The 12,602-nt window shown below is 41.2% G+C and overlaps 1 protein-coding gene across 2 annotated transcripts in view; it reads left to right on the forward strand.

The window, feature by feature from the left end:
• The first annotated feature begins 1,062 nt into the window (after positions 1 to 1,062).
• The window catches only part of LOC100648236, a 42,627-nt gene continuing 31,087 nt past the window's right edge, over positions 1,063 to 12,602 (forward strand). Inside the window, exons 1-3 of one of the 2 annotated variants that reach the window (XM_012320284.3) lie at positions 7,353 to 7,647; positions 7,733 to 7,840; positions 11,359 to 11,568. In XM_012320284.3, coding sequence (XP_012175674.1) covers positions 11,430 to 11,568 — 139 coding nt within the window. In that variant the 5' untranslated portion in view covers positions 7,353 to 7,647; positions 7,733 to 7,840; positions 11,359 to 11,429. Of the gene's footprint in view, positions 1,200 to 7,352; positions 7,648 to 7,732; positions 7,841 to 11,358; positions 11,569 to 12,602 lie in introns of those variants that run through there. The other variant, XM_048409688.1, reaches the window with a different exon arrangement.

Raw genomic sequence — 12,602 nt, forward strand, 5'->3', positions numbered from 1 at the left:
GTTCGGAGGGCGGAAGAAGGGTCCCTCGGGTTAGAACCTGTGTTTCTGGGCCTTAAAAGAACCGCCCGGGATTGGACGGTTGCTAGGCACGAACCTGTTCTTTCGAAAAATCACGTGATTCATCTCGGTTCTGACTAACCTGCCTGATATTTCGCTGAATCCCTTCGATGCCTTTCGCCTTGATGAGTCAATGGTCGCAAACACCGGCCCGTTGTGTGTACATATAAACAATGCGACCTGGTGGGACTACCTGTACTCGTGGTCGATAGCCACGGTGTGTTCATAGTATTTAGATAGATTGTCACCTGTGTTTGATCCGCGATAACGAATGGAAACGATAAACGAATTGGAAACAGACTAAGTGTATTCTTCGAGGACTGCGTTACGTAAGCACGTCAAAGCTTTATTCTGTGATTGCCTTCTCTTCGATCAGTTTGCAATATCAACGAGAAGCGCATAAAGCAAATGGAAGGAAAAATTGTCTAGATCAACAACTGTCATTAATCATTCCCAACAACCTAATAAATCTCTTTAAACAAAGTCAACATGTATGGCCCCATTTTCGGTAAAGAGCAAACACTTCGTACACATTGTAACTGCAATTCGTCGTCGAAAAGGAATTCTCGATGACAATATGCGTATGTGTGTACGTAGCTTAAAACTCGTACGAGCCAGTTAAAGTGCGTAGAAGATCACGTAAGCGGAAAAAATACTCACATCGACTAATTAAATATAGAGGAATTCCTTGGTGATTGTATCATCCCTTGATAGCGAATTTTTACTGGTTTGATAACAGGCGGCGCGCGCCGCTAGCGATCAGGGATTCTGTTTGGTTTCTTGGTGAAAATCGCAGGAGTCATCAGCCTGGTATCTGCCAATGGTGACGGAGGCGGCGAGCAGGTTACACCAGGATTGGCCAAGTAAAACGTAGCGAGACCCGAAGCAGCGTGCTGTGATTGGTGGAAAACAAGCGGAGCCACGTGTCCCGAACCCCTCCGTCACAGCCCATAAATCTCGTCGAGATTAAGCTAGCCACCGACGCGACCAACATTTTCAAAATTAGTCTTCGAGAGCTTGCTTTCGTTAAATCATCGTGTACTCCAGATTTAGTCTAGACATCACAACCTGTTGATATTCGAAACAGTCCAACGTGTTTTGAAAATAATCTGACTGCTCCAGCTCGTGAATCTTCCATTTCGGTGAGTAAATGTATCGAAGTTGCCATTTCTCTTTTATCGATCGCACACGATAAACTTTACCTTTCCTCGTTCAACGTATGTGACACGCAACTTGCATCCGTATAAGTAATAACCACTTTATTTAACGGGTCTCGAAAATCACGTCTACATTCGATTACCAAAAATATTCTAAGATAGTACGTTTCGAAATAGTGCGAAAAAAATACTACAATACCGTTTAATAGAGCAAACATCCTAAAATACAGAACTTAGAAAATTATACGAAGGAAACGTTCCCTGTTATTGAACAGATCTTGAATATTTGTTCGTCATCGTTGAATTGAAGGTCGAGTAAAAACACATTATCGCGGTAAAACAATGGACACGTGTAACACGTAGTCATCGTAGGAAAGTTTCGTATTAGCGGTTAAACCGTTGTCACGATTCAAGGACAGCTAGCGAAATGCCGTCGAATGCACCAAATAAATATCTACGATGAAACTACGTCATAGACCGTTAGATCGAAAAACACGCGAGACTAAATGTCTATATCAGTGTTTTAGACAAGGTCGAGGAAATTGTTATCTGACGCGTGGCTGAACACTCTTTGGGGAAGACGCACGATTATCGTCGTCGTTGCAACATTACGCGAACCGTGCATGCAACTTCGGTATACATGGCTTTATCTGAAACAGATACCGTTTTATTAGCCTGCAAGGGCAGGTTCTGGGCTGCCGAGGTTATCGTTAGAGGCCGGCATGTCCCACGATTAGCTCGTCTGATGATACTCTTTTTGTCCTGCCTAAACGAACTATATTCCTATCTATCGGACCTTGATGATAGCTCACGTTCACTGGTTATCTACGATTTCCGCGCGTCTACCTGCATATTACGCCCTCACAGCTGGGAATGCACGTCCATGCACCTGCAAGCGCACCAGGCTTACTCACTGCGCGAGCATTCGTTTGCTCTCATCCGATTGCTCTCCGCTTTCTTCTTTTGGAGCCAATTTTTGCTTTTCATCCTCTTATTCTTTTTTTCTCTTTCCCGATTTTTTATACACGCGGAGAAGTTCAAATGTCCTTTTTCTTTTTACGCAATTTTTTAAATAATTCTAAACATTTCGTATCGTTGAAAGTTGAAATTTGCGGAAGAAGGAAATCGAAAGCTTCCAATGTTGGAAAGTTGCGTACGACCTTGAGCCATGTCGACGCTGCGGTTTACAGTAGCGTAATTCGACGAATACGACCTGGATTCCAATCACGATGACCGCACCGCGTCCGGCATTTTTAGGAACGTTTCTGTTTGCCAGTCGAAGTTTCTGAGAAGCTTGCAAGTTGGAGTAAAGTGATATGTAAACTGATCTTCCAGATGTTGATGTATCTTCTGATAACTCGCTCAATCAATTCAATTGGCAATTACTTGTTTCTTCGGTTAGATTAATCGATTCTATGGAAAATGTCATCGACGAGATATTTAGGTATATAACATCTGTTACTTCGTTTATCCTCCATATGATTCTATCACATGTCAAAATTTCTATCTTCTGCACACTTCTGATTCATTTTCACTTCTCGTACTTAGCATTCGTCGTAATAAAACAGAAATGTTCCCAGCTACTGATTACACTTTTTTTTACCAGTATCAGTGTAACGTTAATCAACGTCGGTTATCTGAAAGTTTAAGGAAAGTCAGTATCGATAGCGTGGCACGCGATCGTGCTACTGACCCGCCACACTTTTAAGCGAGTCACGCTGTGTTTACGAAGATGTCGATTGGTTCCGCGGCGCGTGGCGAAAAGAACCGGTATCTTGGTGAATCGGTTCGCGATCAGAACAGCCTTTGCGAGGAAATTTCGGTCGTTCCACAATTATGACAACGATGACGACAAAGTGGTTCGATGTTTTGTTGCTACTAGCACACAGAAGGCGACAGATAATCTGACTTTGCGGCCCCTCGTTATCGCATCCGCAAACACCCTCGCGAATTCTTCATTTCCGCTGTTCGATTTACGAATCTCGTGTAGAATAGTCACGTCCTTCACAGACATGATTGATATAATTGCTTATCGTGAAGAAAAACGATCTGCTATCAAATATCTGCTACAACTTATATAATCGACCACGTCGAGCCAAACTTTGTTCTATGCCTGTCCATGACGATTTGAAACATTTATGGGAAAATAGATGGACTGAGAAAGAAATATTTCGAATTCATATGTGCTAATTCTAATGAAATTTATCTGAGCGATAGCCGAGAGAATATTTGAAAATCGTTAATGCTAAAGAGGTGAAAACAATTCATAAAGCAAATGGTTGAAATTATATGTAAATACTCTTTAAAATGTTCTTAAAAATCAAATCCTGAGAATTTGGAAGGTGTAAGAATAAAATTTTGTATCCAAAATTCAGTTTTAAATAAAGTAGGTACTTAATTATTAATAAAAAAATTAGTAAAAGAAAAATATTGAGATTCGCGGAGATTATAAAATAAAAGACACTAATCGGAACGAGTATGGTGTAATAGGCAGATAGAAATGGCTATTAATTTTGTGAAGTAGGTGATTTTGAAATTTCTGATACTTCCTGGCGACGTTTCAAGCTAAATTATGAAGATAGGAGAAAATATATTTAACATACTTAGTGAATATTTTAATTTCATTTTATTCTAGTGTTGCAACGAATATCGATTCGATAATGAGCAAGAAGCTAAAAATAAATGTACATTAAGATACATTGGAATGTGATAAGGAAATTGATAAACGTTGTCTGACAGACAGACTTTGTAGAAGGCTTGACGCCTTGGCAATTTTAATGAAACCCAATGAACAATTAGCGTGACAATTAGCTCGACGAACTAAACGTACTTTATAAAACCACAGGAAGTGAATCGATAACACAGAAAAATCACCAACGAACAATCACAAATAATATTTCATTCTCTTCCCAACATGCTAAATAATATGATAGGTCTCGAACAAAGAGCAAACAGCGACGATATATAACGTTATCACGATCGTAATCCATCGTCTCAGATCGTATCGAAGGTATCGAAAAAATCGTTCTGAAGTCTTAAAAATCCGAGGGGAATAATTTCCTCTGACATTGAGGTGCTCACTTATCGAGAAATCCCATCGCGTTACGTGTGCCCGCGTGCACGTGTCTCTGTGCTTTCGTGACTGACGTTTGTGCACTTCTCGGAACGCGGAGTTCTTTCACTTCGACTGCTCGGTACGCGTTTACCGAATGGACGCTTTCAGAATTACAAAATTGCCGATATTAGTCGCGTCTTCGCACCTGCGCACTCTATAAATCCATCTCCATGCGCTCCATTTCGCTACGAAATTCAACAATTTTCTACATGTTTCTCTCGTCGTTCTATCACACTTTTCGCTGATAAAAGTGAAAACGTGTATTTCTGACGCGATTTGCAAATACGTTGCTCGTTGTAGACGAAGAAGGGGGAAAAACCGAAGGAACACGTAATTGGATATCGATACCCGGTTCTTACGTTTTCGCCGGTCATTCGATTATCACTCACTGGAATCTTTTGTAACTTTTAAGCAGCGATGACTACAGATGTAAATGGGTTTTTTTCCTGATGCTTATCGAGCGATCCCGTTTCGATACCGGAAGATAAAACCGTTTTTATTGCTGTTTGGTTAAGATTTTCACACAAATCGATCTCATCTTTTCGTTTTGTTACACGAGGTATTATAAAACACTCAATTTGTAAATTCGATGGAACGAACGATAATTCTTGCGACTTTGGAACGTGATGTCATTGACGATGGAATGAAATCGTTAGGGTAAGCTTGAGACACGAGATTCGCTCGTGAATTACAAATAATGCACGGCCACAGTTTTCCGGCTATTGTTATTCGATTCATTTTATATTTTTTTAGTTACTGCGCTTGGTTACTGACTTTTTTATTGTGGTACGTCGCCGTAAGGTCATTACGCCGTTTTAATAATTTCTTTCCGGTCCGGCGAGTCGACATTTGCACAAAACAAGCAATAAATCTAGTTCGATGAACCGGCGGGATAGGGTGAATGCACCCGATAATCCGATAAAAAATGATAAGAAATGCAATTCGTACCATCTACGTGATAAGCTGAGTCACCTTTTGGATGCGACTCTCAATCGTGCTGCTTTTTTGTACGTTAATTTCGTTGCTTCAAGTTTTACGCGAAATTAAGTTACCTGACAACGGATGTAGATTAAATCTACATTGCATGTAAGAATCGTTACAAAAGAAATTGCATATGTAACTGTTTTCATTAAAGACAACTGCAATATCAGAAATCTTGCAAAAAGCCTAGTTCACGTTTTCTACAATTATTTATAAAACTTCACCGTCGCTTTTCCTAAGTATATTTAATCGTATAAAATTCTAACTCATTTTTTTCGTAAATCTTGTAACATGTTACGACAATTTCAGTACAGCATTCTAGATAAATAGAAATACTGCACGAGAGTTTAATGTTACTCTGACATAAAATATAACAACAATTAAGAGGAGAATACATTTAATAGCATGTTTAACGATTCGTTTAAGAAATGTTGAAATACGATTAAAGTAACTCTCGTCCACGATTTTTCCTGACCCTGTCCGCCTTCAATGACCTCGCTGAGAACTTTCATTCGTATCCTTGCATCGTGGCCAATTACTCGTCCAACTGGCGAGTTTTTGCAGCCAGTATGAAAGACGCTTACTAACGTTGCTCTTACTATTAACCTCGTAAACGACAGCAACGTGTGTATAATGGTAGAAAGGACGAAAAACGTGTTCTCGTTGCCGATCGACGGGTATCATCACCAAAATATCATTTTTGGAGCATGACGTAGAGCCTTATCGTTGAGTTACCGTAATCACGCAGAATACGTACGCCAGTTCCTTTATCTCTGTTATTTGGTTTCTGTTACGTATCGACTGATTATAACACTCGTGTGTGTAATCTTTAGAAGGAATTTACTCGTGGGAGTACAGTTGGAGAGTTATCGACAATTTTTCGAGTGCAAATGCTTGAAAGTGAAGAGTTACTATGAAGTAAAATAAATTTCCGATCGTGGTTTGATGAGGTTTAGCGAATTTCCACGGATTTCCCGTTTTCTCATTTTTTTGTTATTATTTGGAGAAACTTTCTGACAACATAGTATTTTGATTATTTTATACAAAAAATTCAAGGGAAATTCAAGGTTGAATTTCAAAATGTTAAAACATAGCTGACCCAAATAACTACATTCTACTATATCATAATATCGCCGTTAAAGATCCAAAGTTCACGGAAAATGTGACAAATCTTGCAATAAATGAATGTCCTACTTTCAAATTATTCGGACCTCAAACTTCTTTTTAAAATCAAAATCGAAGACACACAACAGGCTGGCTGATCTCTTAACACCCTTATATCGATCGAAGATTTCTCTTTGAAAAATGAGCACCGGTGGCGTCCCTCTAAATCCCAACGAATTATCCTTGCTTCACGGCACGTTGCCAGAAGAACGAACGCTGAGAAATCTGCGACGAGCGTGATCCGCCGACAAAAGGGGATCATCGTGCGCGCTGGAAACAACGTGGTGCAGGTTCCTGGACCGGTGACCAGCGTGTCCGCCCACGCGAGGATGCCGGTCGTTCTAAAAATATACAATCCAGTCGGAGCATACGGTGCTACCGGTTTTAAATCTCGCCCGCTACCGGCCAGGAACCGATTCAATGCTTTCCGTGGAAATAAAACGAAAGACCCGGGCCACACCGACGACAGAGAGCCACTTCCGAGCCGCTAAACTCGTGGATCGTTAACATTGATCGCTTTAAGGATAGTTAGACGACCAGAATCGCTGAGCTAAATATCATACGATTCGATAGATGATTGCAGGTTGAAAATCACAATAGTGTAAGGCCACTGTGAATTTTCATAAAATAGTGTTCTACGTTTATTATTATAAAGCGTTAATTAAATTCTTTCAAGCGATGAAAATGTATTGTGACACTAAGTTGCGACATATTTAATTATAAAACTGAAGAGATGATACCTTTGTAAAATAAACTATGTATTTAAATTGAGATTAAACAGACAGCCAATTAGAATAGTTTGACCTAAATGAAAAAGAAACGGAGTAGAAATGATCCTGCAAGCGTTTAAAATTCAGGATGGTTTGAGTGAAATATTATTAAAAAAATGTATTTGATAAAATTAAGAAAGAATTTGATGTTTTAAAGTATATGTTATGTCAGAATTTAAGTAGGACTGTGCAATAAACAAGACAGGGATATGAGGATATGAGGATAGGTAGTCTTGAATTGAAAAAATGTAACTTTACTGTAACTGATACTGTTGTAGTGATCGATGAAGATAAGATAAGCTTATACTTCCTTATAAACGCGAGCAGAGGAGAGGAGACAGTTAGTAGTGATCGAAGTTACTAAAGTACAATTTGATAAAACAGTGAATCTTATCGCTTTCATGTAAGTCAGCAAAATCAATCTTTCAACTCGTTTCTTCATCGTACTAGATACTACATGAAAATTAAAGAATTACTTTTACATCCAGTTCACATTTAACTAACAAATTTGGATTGTCGGGCGGTATTTGGCTGGTATTCAGAAAAAATACCTATGAAGAAAAGGAAAGTGGAAGGAAGATCGTCCGAAACAAAACGTTAGTAGCACTATTGCTTCATGTATCTATCATTATCTTCGCTCTCGATAATGTTTCACCTTACTGTTTCACTCGCTCGATCGCAAAAGGATCAAAGAAATGATGGCAATCGCGTTACGAAGGTAACTCGGTAGCCGCATCTCGAGATTACCAACTAATTAAGATCCCAATAAAATCTAATCTACGCGCCAGTCATAAATCACCGTACGGACAGACAAACGAACGAAAGGGTTCGCGACGTGCAGAAGTAGTTCGTGCTCGCGTTCTCGATCGACGTTTCGCCGATCCAGTCAATTAATATTTTTCTGCATCCGTGCAGGAAAATTTGATTAACGGTACAAGCCGTGCATCTGCCTAGACTTAGAATGTGGCTCGCGTGAAATTGTTGCCTGTAAACTGTAGCTGGGATTAAGGATCGATCTGTCGATATCGATGTGGCATTCTCCATCAGGATAGACCCGCTTCTCTTCTCGTCGACTCCAGTTTCTATGGTCCGTGGCAGTAATGTCATCTCTCTGTAACGCCATCCCTGATACACGAAGGACTCACCTGGCCTTTAACTGCCTCTCTCTCGTTCGTGTTCTCTCTCTTGATCTCTCTCATCTGATATCCAATGACAATGTCTCTCGGCGCCGTTCCCGCCATTAATCTATTCTCCTCTTGTGCCTTGTCGTCAACCTGCCCCGGTGAATGCAGATAATCCACGATCGTTCGTCGATTCGAGTGACTCGCTTGCTCGATCATGTTGGAATCGGTGCATCGTACTTAGGATAATGCGTGTACGTATACTTTGCCCGTTCGACGGTTTCGTTGGACTCTTTGTCTCGCGAGAACGGATTTGCAAGTCGGATCGCGAAAAATGATTATTCGGTGCCAACAAGCTATTGTGTGACTACTATGCGTAATTCTGAAAACTTGTACGGATAAAGAGTATCTTGATTTAACGTATTAATCGATCATTTACGATAGTATTTTCCTAATGAATGTAGTAATACTTAGTTATAAATGTTTGTAATTTCCGACTATTTCTAAATTGATCTATGTTTTTGTTTCAGTTTTTTATAAGCCTGTCTTAGATTAAGAGATATAATCATTAATTATTCTATATTACATAGTATTAGCATTGTATAGGTCAATGCCGTAGAAATAAAATGTTACAGATTGTAAGTGATAATATAGGATTGTTTATATAAAGAATTTAGTTATGTCAATTTTCGATTCTGCATTTTTTCCCCTTTTTTTTCTTCTTGTTTGATCCCATTGTCCCCGTGCAGAGTAATATGCCGATACTTATTTATGTGGTTTCATTGTACAGTGCGCTGGGTGTATCGTATGCATTGTGAATCAGCGCTCACAGTAGGAGCACATTGTATTCTTGTTTCTCCTCCTGTTTACCCATTCATTGGTCGCATAAAAAATTGTCGCTTAACCAAGCATCACGGTCCCAGAGATATCTGTCGCATCTTCGCAAATTATCGCGAAATTAAGACACCGTTGCGACTTTGATTTATTCATCGTTCAAAGTCGGTATTTTCACGTCCGTTTTATCTCGTGTCTTAGTTTCGATGGAAAAACTGAGTAATTATTAGGAGAAGAATGGAGGCAGGAACGTATTTCATAAGTTAAATTATACAACGATGTTACTCGAGCTACTCTATCGCGATAATGCGAGTCGTTCTCGATAACTTTTCAGAGTCTATAATTCCATTTCCCGAAAACGTGAATGTATTGGTAAAACTCCATCAACTACCCCCGTGAAGTTGCTCGCAGAAACTACGCAGTTACGCTCGAGTGTCGCTCCGTCGTGTCATACGCGCCTCTACGAACCGTTCCGAAGTGCATACAACCGTGCCGCTCGTTTGTATGGGTTCCCTCTCACTCTCTCCTGTCGAGATCGCATTGCTACGTGCTACACGCTTTGCTTTGCTTTGCTATGCCTTCGCCAGCGTTTCGCGTCGGATGCTCGAAAGGAAAATCTTTTATCCTTGAGAGAACTATCGTTTTTACGATACGACTAATATACAAAACCGGAATAAAGAGAACAAAAGAAAAACGACAACGTTAGGAGAGGTTGCAAACTTGGAGAAATGGCGCGCAAAATCTTCTGCCCGCGCTGCATTCGCTGACTCTTTCGAGTGAGTGCATCGTATCGATGTTTCGTCGGCGCGTAAAACACGGGACATCGTGCCACGCTCGGTTTCGAAAGTTTTGATTTTCCTTCCATCTTTTTTACCCTACTTGACCCTAACCGGTAAATTTACAACGCTACGGACCACGCGCAACCACACGATTACACGTTCGCAACGTTCACACACACACAACCCCACTAGCGACTGTTCTTTTCTCCCTTTCCTCGCATCGTACGAGTCCGGATGCGCGCGCATCGTTCCCCCACTGCTGGAGCAACCGGCCGCGCGAGGCTGGCGGAGTGGGGTAAATCGGTTGCCGCCGCAAGGCAGAACGTGCGGGCCGAGTGGCTGAAACGAAAGCACAGAATCATTACCACGCTAGATCTCGAGGAGTGTAGACGTGTTTCTCGTTACCTAAGCTCAGTCGAGAGTTCTCGTGTCGCATTACTTTCTCTCTTGCACTTTTGCTACGTACACACGTGTGATAGTCGCGTCAAAGAGGACAGTAGCGAGACGCAACGTGTTATATAGCATCGACCGTGTGCGTGTGTGGGAATCGAAGAAACGGACGAAAGAAGTCAATTTTCCCTGTTCTATTCCCTCTCGCGCGAATATTTCGCTTGTGCTCGGTGTAAGAGAAAAGCAAATTGACGCTTTTGCCAATAGACTCAGTCAGTGCATCTTGTGTCGTACATTTGACCGGAGGACATTGAACTTTGTGCCATCGTCCCACGAAACGTTTTCGAACTGTCATCCATCCGTGCCTCTGTGGAGATCGTCGGACGTGCGAGCGCGCCCCCATCCATCTCGAACTTCGATATTCCAGTGAATCTCGACCGTCCGTGAAACGGAGTTCGATAATCGATTGAGTTCAACGGCAGACAGATTCCACTCATGGAAAGTGATCCATTCGAGGATCCACCTTATAGGCGTTGCAGGCGACGTGATTAAGACACGCGCGTCGGATAGAGAAAGAAATCAGACTAATCGCACGCACAGTCGATCGCGTACTTATTCATTTGCTCGATCGTCGTAAATCCACGGATCACGATTTTCGTCAACTGGTTGGCGCGTTGCGTTCTTCTCTGGCCACGTGCGTTTTCTCTACGGACAATCAGTGACGACGATAGAGACCTTCGTAACCGCGGCGACGAACATCGAGCGTGCGCCGTCGAAGCCCGAAGGCACGTGTGTGGCCACGAAAATACCTTTTGTGTCGAACTGGGGAAAATTCATGTTTGCGATCCCCTTTGACTCTTGAACCGTCGATATTTTCGATTTAACGGCGATTCTGTGCCTGCGGGGAAAAGAGAGTAGCGTAAAACAGAATCGAGAGAGAAATTTCAAAAAGTGGTAGTGCTTGATCCACTGACATTGGTTCGATTGCAGTGCCGAGACGAGAAGAGAGCAGCAGAGTATTCAAGATCTGAAAATCGTAGTGCACCTGCCACGATCGAGAAATGGCTATCCCATTCATATTGCCGTCCGACGACGAAGCAGAGGTCCAGGGACAGGAGCTGGAGCAACTGATGCTCGCTCTGTACGCCGCTCTGCAACAGGTCCTCCGAAACAGGAACGACCAGCATCCGTCACGAAATCGTGAGTTGAACGATTTATTAAAATTGGTTTGCACCTTTCTCAAGATTTTCCTACGCGTTCTGGTACAAATGTCGAACTATCCAGCGCAATGAACAACATGTTGAGTTTATGGCCTCAACTTTAGTTTATCTTTCGATAGAAAGGGACGAACAATCGACTACCGTACTTTGCGTGGTCATGTGGCTCGTTGACACGTGCCACGGCCGCGTCTTTCTTGTTCTTTCCACTTGATCCCGGTCTCATGGCTAGGATGTATCCATTTATCTATTGGATAGATCCAGTCTTACCACGATATCCTTCCGACGGCTTTTCAGAAAGATGCATTCGAAGACCATTTCGAAGGGCGACCAAATAGAGGCAATTGCATGAGAAAATGACAATACCGTCCACGAGACGTTTTCTGATCGTCTACGGGGACTGGTGGATCTAGTCGAGAAAATATAAAAAGAAATGTAGACACTCGGAAAAAGTTAAGCAAAATGCAAAAAAAATATTAAAATGCTTAACGTAATTCTTGTTATGTAGATCAATTTAAAAAGTTATTCGCAATATTGCAGCTATTGCTGCGACGCGAAACATTTATAAATACAGTCATTGTTATTTTTTTGAACAGATGCTGTGAATTTTTGATACCCATATATGACACAAATGATCTTTATCTGACATTGTATAATTGATCTTTGTTTTTTTCTTTATACCTATTTTCTTTACCTTATTTATTTATTTATTTATTGAAAAATGTATGTTTCTTTTTCCTTACATTATTGATGATTTTGTAAACACCAATTGAAAATTGTTACTTTTTAATAAACTCTGAATACGTTGAGATTTATAATACGTGCGACGCAATTAATTTCCACTTCTCACACGCTGCAGCCGCGGGAATATACACTCGAGAGTAGGACAGCACGCTGCATATCCACTAGAAATGCAACACGTGGTTGTCGCGCGGTACAACGCGGATAACTTTCGAGTGGAACAACGCGACTCTGCAGTCAATTTCCTTTTCAAACCTGAAAGATACTTTTAGAATC

This window comes from Bombus terrestris, chromosome 2 (genome assembly GCF_910591885.1).
Source record: "Bombus terrestris chromosome 2, iyBomTerr1.2, whole genome shotgun sequence".
NCBI classification, from domain to species: Eukaryota; Metazoa; Arthropoda; class Insecta; order Hymenoptera; family Apidae; genus Bombus; species Bombus terrestris.